Below are 11,718 nucleotides of genomic sequence, written 5' to 3' on the forward strand. Positions count from 1 at the left end.
TCTATTAAAAAGATTCAGATCAAGCTTGTTCGCTTCAAAAGTAAAAACAAAAGCCGAAGTAAAACTATACGGTTGTTTTGGTTGAAATTGAAGTGTCCATCAAACAGCTGCTGGTACACCAACATGAGACACACGGAAGAGTCCGGCCCATATTTGAATTATGCTGCTTAAGAAAGGTTCCATGTGAAAATGTTGCTATAAGCAAAAATAAGATATAATAATAATAAGCAGAAGATCAGACAGACTTCTTGGTGTAAAGAAAAAACTTGTAGATCATTCGTTCAAGATAACGTTTCTACAAAACCCATGTTGTTCTCATTACTCAGAGGATGTACCAGTTAAAGTATCTGGAGATGTCCTTTATTTTACATCTGGAATCACATAGACCACCACAGTAGCATATCAAGATCCATGAAGATAATCAAGCCCTGACCTATTGTTGACTTTGAAACCAAATGAGTCATACTATTTAAGAGGTACTTGGTACGAGTGTCAATGTCAAGCCTATCAAAGTGGCACTGGTCAGTTCATCTAAGAACCGACTGGATCGTCTATCAAGACTATTTATTATTCCTTTCTTACTCATTCTTCACTTACGAACATAATTACCTTAGCAATATTTTAATAGCCAGGGTGTGAGTTAACGTAGTATTTCCTCGATTAGCTCTGGTAAATGTGACGTTGAAGACCGAACGTCTGTCACAGTCGTTCCAGATATTTCCTTCTATCTGAATATAAGAGACGAGCGCCAGTACCTAATTAATAAATATCAATGATACATCGATATGTAGGTATAGTGATCATGGTAACAATGGGTCCTCTATTTTACTAACATAATATTGATAGAAATCAAAAATTCTGTAAAGTATCTCGTATCTTGTATAGTCCCAGAAACGACTTATTCGATTGATTCGGTTTACATTTGCTTATTGCTATGAGTTCGCACTTCTCACATACAGGGTTCGGAATCCCCGAAATCACCTATCAAGTCTGGTTTGTCCCTTAAGAAACGTACAATAGATTGAATGTGAACAAAATACGCGCACATGACAATTGTTGATAACTGACTGTTCAGACTGACCAGCAAGGACTCACGCCACTAGTTTTATTTACACAGCGACAGGAGCTTCCAAAGATAAATTTCGCAAAATGATGCTAACTTAAAATTGATAAATTGGGAGTTTACGAAGAGGAGGATTCGTAGAAAAGCTCTGCCAATAATAATTATAAAGTCAATTTAAGATGTGCTTTATTTATGATAAATATAATTGTATAGTTGTCGATGAAGCATGCTTATTTTTTCTTCTTTAATTTTCGCGCACAGCAGCAATCACATTCTGGTTCACATTGGGCTTCCCTTGTGTCACAACGACCTGGAGGTTTCCTTTCCGGACCTTTCGGAGTCACTAATTCTAGTTCCATTTTACAGCGCCTATCACCATTCGCTCCAACTTTTGCCACCTTAAAAAAACGTTTTCGGAAGTAAATATATTGTTATAATTTTAATTGATAATTGGAATTACAAGTTTTAATGTCTTAAGACGTTCAACCATTCATAGAAATGTTTTGTGGATATTTATACCAAAACACGGCAACGTTATGGAGTGCTATAAACGGAATTACTTAAAATACTAGAATAGGAGAGTGCGAGTGAAATACCTAAACTGCGATTTTGACAGTTTTTTTAACACTTTTTTCATCAATCTATTAATTTTTCATCAATCAACGAACTAAGGTAGACGAATATGTCAAGAAAGTCTAAATGGTAGTCTATTATTCGCCTTCATGATTATTAAACCCTATCTTAAGGCCCAATTTTCGGTTTGGGCATTCCCAAATAGCAAGCTATAGTCTTATTTTGTACTGGAGTATAAACAATAGACTTCTGTAGTATCATCACATCATGATGACTATCATCCACGTTCTCTTGGAGCTCTAGGGGAATAACAGAAACAATGTGGATCTATAAGGTGGAAAGCTAATTTTGAAGATGGCCAATTCTTTCGCCCCTAAAACACCGCGCAAGAAAGTTTAATTAATTTTAATAAGCATTGTATCTTTTGATAACTCCAGTCTCACATCTCATAGCCGGGCATTGAAATACTTGGGGTTATATTTATATACTTGGTGTATTTAAATATAAAATATTATTATTAGTTTGGCGATAAACGGACTTGTGACGGAAGTAACTTCAATTTGAAAGCATCCATTTTTTAAATTTATATTTTAACCAAATCACTTCACACAATATTATTGAAACCAGTGGATTTTATTTCATTTCATTTTAATTTTCAAAGGCTTTATAGATTCCAGTAAACTAGGGTCGGTGAAACAGTGGGACAGTGGGGTGGTTCTTCGTAAAAGCGATCATAAAGCTAGTAACTCTAGTGCCACCTATTTGGAAATGGGGGCTAGGACACTGTGGAGCTAAAGTCAGTAGCTGACTTACTAGATAAGAAAGGCACAGCAAGATCTCCCAATGCGCCAGACCAGACCATACTGTTGGTTGTCGAGCTGTACCAGAAAAAAGCAATTATGTTACTTTGCCAGGAACCAAAGCAAATAACAAATATGTTCAAAGGCTCTTTCGAAAAGCTTTGGTAGAAGATTCTCTGTGAAGGTGCGGTCTATAAATAGAAACCAGAGAAGGGCTATAAACAACGCAATTACATATCACTGCATTCTAAACAAACATCTGCGTACCATAGGGCTCAAGGAGTTCACGAAGTGTTATTTTTGAGACGAAATTGATAGAACATCTTGGCCCATCCTTATGTCACACTGAAAGGAACCAGCATCTGGAAAAACATTCAGACTAGGGAAATGCTAAAAATGGATGAACAAAGGATACAAAAGATCCAATAAGGGTCGCATGACTTCAACCTTTATGCTTGAATCATACGCTGCATAGGTTATACGTTTCCGCTTGAATTGTGAAAATTTAACCTCTTCACCTCTTGGGTTGACGCAAAGAGATTGCAAATTGTACTGCATTTAAGCCATACGATCTGATAATGAAGATACTATTGTGACATTGTAATACAATGAGGTTTATATACGAGGTGAGTTACGTCTATTTAAAAAAAACATGAATACTTAGTCGTCATCATGTGTTTGTAAATTTAAAAAACAAGATTGCAGCAAAGCGTTTAAAATTTGTGAAATATTTTTGAAGCTATTGAAATGATAATGCGATAGATTACATTACAATGTATCCCACCTAACACCTTAGGGAGATGGGGATGGCTGAAAACCAGCGCTACATGAAATTATTATTTCAAGCATCATAAGCTGAGCCTACTCCCCTTTATCTTAATGTATGTTTATCATAAGTAGATTTTGTATATTAAAATTTACTTCGAGGCAATATATTTGATTATTATACTCTTTATTTTAATTTCTCTTATATCCTTTTTTTATAATTATAACATATTTATAAAAAGTAATAACATTATGAATATAAATATAAAAAATAGATTTCTACCGGCGTAGGTTCAGAACAATTCTATCGGTGGTTAGGGCAATATACTGAGGAACTTCCGCACGATGCGTGCCGTCCCCAAAATAGCTACCTTCTGTATTTGACTCTTAATCAATCTGTATGTGAACGAGCTCATAGTAGGGCTCAGCGGCGAGCGTGTGGGTTGCTTGGTTGATGGTGTTGTATGAACAACATCAGCTACGCGGGTCATCGTGCTGCTGGGTCCAAGTGTAGGCTCTATAAGAAGGCTGTAAGCTATCTATGATAGATGCGATGGCACATGGGCTCAAATATAATTGCCAAAAAAGCAACTATTTGGTCTTCAGAGTCTCCGGTAAAGATGTATGTAATATTCCACTAATAAAACTGAATGGTGTTGAGCTTAAGAAAGTTCACCATTTTAAGTACCTTGGACACAAAGTCACCGAGGACCTCGAAGACCAAATGGATATTGAGAGGGAACGCAGGGCACTGGCGGTGAGGAGTAATATGCTGGCTCGCAGGTTTGCTCGATGCAGCAGTGAGGTAATGATAACGCTTTTCAAAGCATATTGTAAAACCTTCTATACGAGCAGCCTGTGGGTCAGATATACTCAAAGAACGCTTAGTGCCTTTCGCGTTCAGTACAACAATGGTTTCAGGTTGATGTTGGGGCTGCCCCGCTTTTGCAGTGCTTCGGCAATGTTCGCGGATGCGAGGGCGGAAGGCTTCCATGCCACCCAACGCAAAAGAACCGCGTCATTGCTGAAGAGGTTGCGGGGTAGCCCTAACATCATTCTGTAAACCATTGCTAGTCATTATGATGCGCCAATTATAAAGGAATTTATGCGTCTTCATGTGCCTGTTTAGTTATAATTATACTAACATAATTTAGGAACTTAATTTAACATTTTACTTACAATTCTTATAGTTTTTTTTCTGAATTAAAATTATTATTATTATTCCATTTATTTAGCGAGAGCATCTTGAGATGACTTTGAGGATCTTTTCAATAAGACCGTTTACGGAAACGACTATCGGGAAAATGATTGTTGAATCAACATTCCACATCTCGTGTGTTAGCTCTAGATACTTCGACATTTCTCTTTCTCAGCTTTCACGAGGTTATCATCACACGGAACGGTGATATCAACAATAAACGCTCGACGTTCTAACCGGTTTACCAGCACAATATCAGGCTTATTAGCAATGATAGTTCTGTCCGTGATGATAGATCAGTCCAGCCTAGATTATTATTATAAATGTATTGCTATTCTTGCATCTTAATAGTGAGGTATTTTGAGTATGATACTTACTTTAAGTACAAACACATCTTTCCTGGGATGAAGCATGGCTTGGGCTGCTCCTGGACCAGGCACGTTCACCGGGACCATGTTACAAAGCCATGGGCACGGATCAGATTTGTTTCTAGGTTTACCTTTTAATTTCGTTGACGCCATTACAATGATGAATTCTAAATATTGGAGCTAAAATAAACTTCAGTTTTATATAACTCGCAATTTTGAATGCCTAACAAAACAATAAGCAATTAATTTATTACAAATTTTCCACTATCATGATGACATAATGACAATGACAAATGGTAAGATATATTTTGGTAGAGGGATTTTTTATTGAGGATGTTTTTAGATACCTAATTATTAAAAAAATGTACAATCAGTATGTAATGATACCAATAAAATTAAAAATAATTCAGGAGGAAGTGCTGCAAATCGGAGAATACGATAGTGTACACATTAACATGTTAATTTACATCAATGAGTGTAATCTCACTCACTCATATGTAGTCAACAACCAAAAGAGAGAATAGATGAATGAATTGGCCTTACTTTGTTTATTATTAAAATATACTATATTTCAGAAAATCTGTTATAAACATTGTATATCGCATATAAATAATAATAAATATATTTTATTATTTTTCAAAGAGATTTTTATTTATAATTAATTCCATTAACCAAAGGATCAAAAGAAATTATTTATTTTAAACAAATTATCCTTTATTGTGACAGCAGCGGCCATTTTCGTGTTTTTTTAATCCACTGCCAGCTGATTTTTGATTGCTATTTTTTATTTGTGTTATATGAGATACGCATTAGAAATGATAATAAGTGTATATAGGATACAACCATAGAACGCCGTCAAGCTCTGTAAAGTACTACAGTTTGAGGAAAACCACAGCTTAGATTATTTTGTCATAGCTGCATAATACTCGTATACATATTTTGTCCAGCTACCAATATTACATGTAATTTTTTTTACAAAAAGCATGGCTGTAATAGATTTCGTTAAGTTAGAAACGTCATGTCACAGATAGTAGATAATCACTGATAAACGACTGTGCCTATGTTGCGAATCATCGCATAATTATGGCACATGCGCGATAGCGTCATAGCACTACAACTTATACTACTTATTAATACAATATTTGTGCTGCAGAAGAGGGCTATTCGCGCTATTTATAACCTAGGCCCTAAATAATCATTGAGAGCAAAGTTCAAAGAAATTAACATCTTGACTGTTGCTTCTTCTTCATAGGCACATAAGTGAATTTGCCAGAAACTGTCATAACCATAACGTTAACACCAGGAACAGACATAAACTGATGATGCCTACTACTCGGCTAAGTTGAGTTAGTAAGTCTTTTGTGGGGCGATGTATTTGCTTTTACAACAAGATCCCAGAAAATGTTCAAAACAAAAGTATCACGTTATTCAAAAGACTTGTTAAAAAACGTTTGTGTGGTAAAGGTTACTATAACATAAATGACTTTCTTAATGATACCACAGATTGGGAATGGAATGACCGCCCTAGGGCTATTAAATAATAAGTTTAATTGTACAATTATTTTGCACTACAATTTTTACATTACTTTGTAAACATACTTATTCGATGAAAAAAAAGCCCGCTGAGTTTGTTGCACCCATTCTTCTCAGGTCTGAGGCATTCATTTTGGAATGGGTGGTAGTTTTTTTGAGTTAAAAATATTTGAATTTGAATATATTTTTCTTTCTCTGGTTCCTGCGTATCGTATATATATCGTCATACACAGGTAATAAAGCATGTGGTAAGACGTGGCGGCAGCACCCTCATTATACCCTTAATCATAAATTGAAACTGTCCCAATATACCCGATAAGTCATTCTTATCGCCTTATATTGGGACGCGTGAATTGCAATTGCCATACAAACTTCTACGCTGGTAAGCTGGTACGCTGGTAAGCTACACGTCCTCCCATTGATAGACAGCGTGTACGGATAAGGTGAGTCACCGTCGATAAGTTTATTGGGACAGAAAAGTCAACGATAGTAACGATTTTTATCTCAAATAAGCTACAACCCGAGATAGACTGAATTTTGGTAACGGCCGTAAGGCATCCGTGACTGAGCATGAATCCGTGAAAGGGTTGATGAGGAATTTTTACTAAATTAAATTTGAAGAAAATGCATGGAATAAAGATTCACAGATACAATTTGATTGATTCTACTCAGCGAACTTAGAGCACGAGTTCAATTCCAATTTGACATAAGAAGCCAACACCTCAAGAGAGAAAATATTTATTTTACCTTTATCTCAAAACTAGAAACCTGGGCCCAAGTCCTGCTATAAAGTTCTCTCGTCTAGAGCATACTACATATACCAGTGGAAGGCTCTTTTGCAGAAGATACCGGCTCTTTCTGCCGTGAATGTGTATACATTATTGCGTTTCGATCTGAAGGGCGCCGTAGCTAGTGAAATTACTGGGAAAATGAGACTTAACATCTAGTCTCAAAGTAACAAGCGCAATTGTGGTGACGCTCAGAATTATTGGGTCTTTTAAGAATCCTGAGCAGCACTTCATTGTTATGGGCAGGGCGTAACAATTACCACCAACTGAACGTTACAAAATAAAATACTCTCATATCAAAGGTGGGCAATGCGGCAATACATCTCTTGACCTATTGTATTGCGGATATGTCTATAGGTGGCCGAAATGTTTTCTCGACAAAGAGCCCTGGTATCACTGAAATATTTATAATTTTTCTAGAATCCGTCAGCAAACTGAAGGAAAGTAGTCCAAATACAAGGGACCTTCAAGACATCTGAAATTTGATGATGACTATTGAAGTATAGGCGACTGTCAGCCCGATAGTGCGTTACCAAATTTGATTTGCCAATATGTTCATTAGCTAGTTGTTTACCAAGGTGTTCAATATCCAAAAAACTTAGAAGCTAATGCCAAGCGTGGCTGACAGCTTACGACTTGTCAAACAAAATCGGTTACAGTTACAATAAATTCACTCACCTTTTATATCTTGCTGTATCTCCATTAGACCAGTGGGAGGCTCCTTTGCACAGGATGCTGGCTAGGTTATGGGTACCACAACGGCGCCTATTTCGGCCGTGAAGCAGTAATGTGTAAGCATTACTGTGTTTTGATCGGAAGGGCACCGTAGCTAGTGTAATTACTGGGCAAATGAGAAGTAACATATTATGTCTCAAGGTGACGAGCGCAGTTGTAGTGCCGCACAGAATTTTTGGGTTCTTCAATAATCTTGAGCGGAGCTGCATTGTAATGGGCAGGGTGTATGTATCATTACCATCAGCCGAACGTTCTGCTTGTCTAGTCCCTTATTTTCATAAAAAAAGAGATGTTCTTCTCTCGTATACTTTGTTTATACGCTAGTATATTCTAAGTCTATGACTTATACCGTGAACCTTATATAATTTATACGCCTAGATAGAGACTCTTGACAACCGATGAAAACAGGCCAGGTTTATTACTTTAGGTGTGTGAAGAGCTGCGTCTTTCACGCGCGCTTTGCACGTCACTTTGTGTGCGTGCATTGCTCAAAATAGAGATTAACAGTCAATCTCAATCAATGTCTCTCTCATTTTCTCCTATTTCACAGCTGTCACAGTCTATCTAGACGTATAAATTTGCTCATCAATCCAAATCAATCAATCTTTACAGAAAAACAAGTTAATATTGAGGGTAAATTACGCTTATACACGGCTATGGCTAGACATAACGATGCCACCTGCCCATGAGAGCTGAAGTTCGTACCGTAGGTACCTTAGGCTAAGTAAGAATAAAAGAAATCCAACCAATTAAGTCTTTCTCTCAATTCGATGTCTGTTGCATCCAGTCTGGTGCAATCCAGTATACGCTTGACACTGAGCTGTTCAAATATCCAGTGCTCTATGAACTCAATGAGAGTTGAGTAGACGTAGATTGATCGTGTGTCTTGTACCTACCGTATTTTACATGGAATGGCTTAAACTAAACAGTTGTGTCACCTGATTCCTATCATCTTTGTTTCGAGGCACGCCAAAACTTGCAAAGTTCTCAACATCTTTATGTGCCCGTAGAGTGTGGTACCGTACAGTGTGGTTTTCTCAGAAATTGCGCAGTGTGAACCTGGGCGATATAGCACTTATAAAAAACTTCAAAAAATCCGCGTTCACCTTTCTGTAAGGCCCACAACTTTGATTCCTATGCTGTTGCAAGAAAGTATGGTTGACTCGTGAGGCCTAGTCTGCTATAAAAAATTCCTTGCAGAGAGAACTTCGAAGTCTTTACACAACAAGGTGTTATTGAAGTAGAAACTAACAACTAAATAGTAAAAACAAACTTACAACGAATTAGGTACTAGCACAGATACTAGATATAAGGTGTAAAAATAATTCATTATTCTTTTACCTTATATTATAAACTAAGAAGCTGTGCAGCACAAATAGAGTATTGTTGTCATCTCTGGTCTGGCGTACCTCGGTATCAACTAGAACTAACTTGAAAATTGACCTTTTGTGAATGGTTATCACTACATAGTATAAAACAAATTTACTTTCTCTGTCCCTATATCCCTATGTATGCTTAAATCTTTAAAACTACGAAACGGATTTTGATGCGGTTTTTTTAATAGATAGAGGGATTGAAGAGGAAGCTTTAAATGTATAATATCATCCATTAAATAGTGGAGAAATACTGTTATTTTTGAGGTTTCTAATGTGATGTCGTAATGTGTGATGTGTTACATTTTTCCGCTTACATTGCAAACGCAGGCTGAAACGTACGAGATTTATCAAAATAATCTACTAAGTATTGTACACATTGAAAAAGTCTACAGAAAACTCCGCTATGGTATATGTCTATCTCTTATGGATATCCCACAATAACATTTTTTTGTCATTTACTTTTTACAGCAAATAAGGGCTAATTTTCGAAGCGATTTTAACCAATACATTATTAATCCTTATCTAATTAAATACCTTAAATACATTGTTGATTTAATATAGATCTATATGGCCCTTTACAGCATATGATTTAAATGAATAATTTCGAAGATATTAATGATATTACAGATTTAATAGAACTTTGAATTTAGCAGCGATCGGACGCGTTCTGGACCGATTTTTCAAATTTAACACGTGTGTACAGGACAACGTTTGTCGGGTCCGCTAGTAACTTATATGTTCCTAAGGGACGCAATCAAATTTGGCCGGTACGCCCGGAGACATAATACTTTGAATTTTCCCGCTTTTAAGCCGCTATGTTTCGTTTGCTCAGTGGGCTACCCAGAGGCATTATCCTCCTTCCCCTCTCTCCAGAGACAAATAACAGTACACAATAAAAATAGGACAATATCAGACTAAGGTCTGGCCACATATGGAGTGCTAGCGACATCTCTGGTCTACCACCCCAGTATCAGCTCGATTTGCCCGAAATATCGGGATCCAGTGCTCTGTGAACGGCTAGATCACTTGGCGCTACGTGGTGACGTCACTTCATTGTGTGTCTTCTACCGCATCTATCACGGGGTATGTTTCGAAGAGCTGTAGCCGATAATTTTTTCGTGGTTTTCCAGGAACCTTCTTCCACGTACAACCAAGCTGTGAAATAAGCTTCCTTGTGTGGTGTTTCCGGGACGATACGACATGGATACCTTCAAAAAAGGCATGTACACCTGTGATTCCTTGGGCGGCGGTGATCACTTAATATCGGGAGACCCGTTCGCTCATTTGTCCTCCTCTTCCATAAAAAAACTGGATCAAGCTCTTAACAGAGTCTTAGATTTCCGATAATTTACCGCTGTGACTAGCGCTGTTATTGTTCCTAAAGATATTATTAATGAACTCAGATATTTATTAAGCTTTGGCAGTGTCAACCTACTTTCCATAAACTTCATCCTGATTCAAATTGATAAACAAAATTGTAACCTTATTAGTTTTGAATAAATAAAATATAAATATTGAATAGATAATATTATTTAGAGAAAGTATAACGCCTATCTAAAATATGACTAATAAATATTAGACTAGCTGCTAATTTTATTTATGTTTGTCGAGAAATTTACTAGTGGTTACTTATCACTAATATTTCTGTCGGACGAGAATTATAGAGTTTAGTATCTGAATACTACTAACTACATAACCTTAATGAAATAGAAATTGGCGTGAAGCTTTTTCTCAAGCAGCTAATATAGAGTCAAAATATAATATCAATGTTTTGTTCAACAACTTGATTGGGGATACATATTAATTATTGTATGATTCTTTGATAATTTATGCGCCTAGATAGAGCCTATTTCTGTTAGGCAACGCATGACAACAGGCCAAGTTACTACTACTTTAGTGTTCATGACAGCTACGTTTTACACGAGCTGAATGAAAACAGATATTACCACTATTTTTCTCTCTAAGATATTTCTTTTTTTTGATGTGTTGGCAGCTGTTGTAGTCTATCTAGACGTATAAATCATCTAAGGTATGATTATTTTAGTATATTTTTATTAATCTGTACTCCTTATTCACCCTATCTGAAATCTGAAATACTCTGCATCTTTCAGAAAAAGTTGGCAGCACTAGCCCGTAGGATACCTGATCGATTACATATTCATAGATTTACAAAATACTAGGACTCCCTAAAAGCTCGAAAATGCGTGGTCAATTTTATTTGTCTGTCGGTTAAAAATTAGAAATGTTCTTCTGCCTCGAACTCTTTGTCTGTCTGTACACTAGTGTATTGTAAATTTATGGTCAAAACAAAATTTAGTTAAAAGGCATAAAAGCCATTCCTAAAAGGCATGCCTTTGTATATTGTGAATGTATGACTTTATGAATTCGAACAACAAATAGATATATTTCCTATTTTTTAACTCGCCTTAACAAATTTTTCACTTCTCTTTCAAATCCTGCGCATGTATAGACGTGATACATTAAAATAGGAATAATGAAACATAAAAACTATTTTAAGA

General features: G+C 36.4%; 1 protein-coding gene across 1 annotated transcript; it reads right to left on the reverse strand.

The window, feature by feature from the left end:
• Positions 1–1,232: 1,232 nt before the first annotated feature.
• Positions 1,233–5,036, reverse strand: LOC126978569 (uncharacterized). The gene is made up of 2 exons (XM_050827523.1): positions 4,777–5,036; positions 1,233–1,461 (listed from the first exon to the last, which is right to left on the reverse strand). Exons 1-2 carry the CDS (start codon positions 4,918–4,920, stop codon positions 1,294–1,296), a joined length of 312 nt encoding a protein of 103 aa, XP_050683480.1. The 5' UTR covers positions 4,921–5,036; the 3' UTR covers positions 1,233–1,293.
• Between the last annotated feature and the right edge of the window lie 6,682 nt (positions 5,037–11,718).

This window comes from Leptidea sinapis, chromosome Z, assembly GCF_905404315.1.
Source record: "Leptidea sinapis chromosome Z, ilLepSina1.1, whole genome shotgun sequence".
In the NCBI taxonomy this organism is placed as follows: domain Eukaryota; kingdom Metazoa; phylum Arthropoda; class Insecta; order Lepidoptera; family Pieridae; genus Leptidea; species Leptidea sinapis.

What these genes read in the sequence shown, in the direction of transcription:
- LOC126978569 (XM_050827523.1), bottom strand. Translation starts at nt 4,920, where the DNA reads ATGGCGTCAACGAAATTAAAAGGTAAACCTAGAAACAAATCTGATCCG. An exon ending in AAGATGTGTTTGTACTTAAA is followed by an intron (nt 1,462 to 4,776) that starts GTAAGTATCATA and finishes CGTTTTTTTAAG; the next exon opens with GTGGCAAAAGTTGGAGCGAA.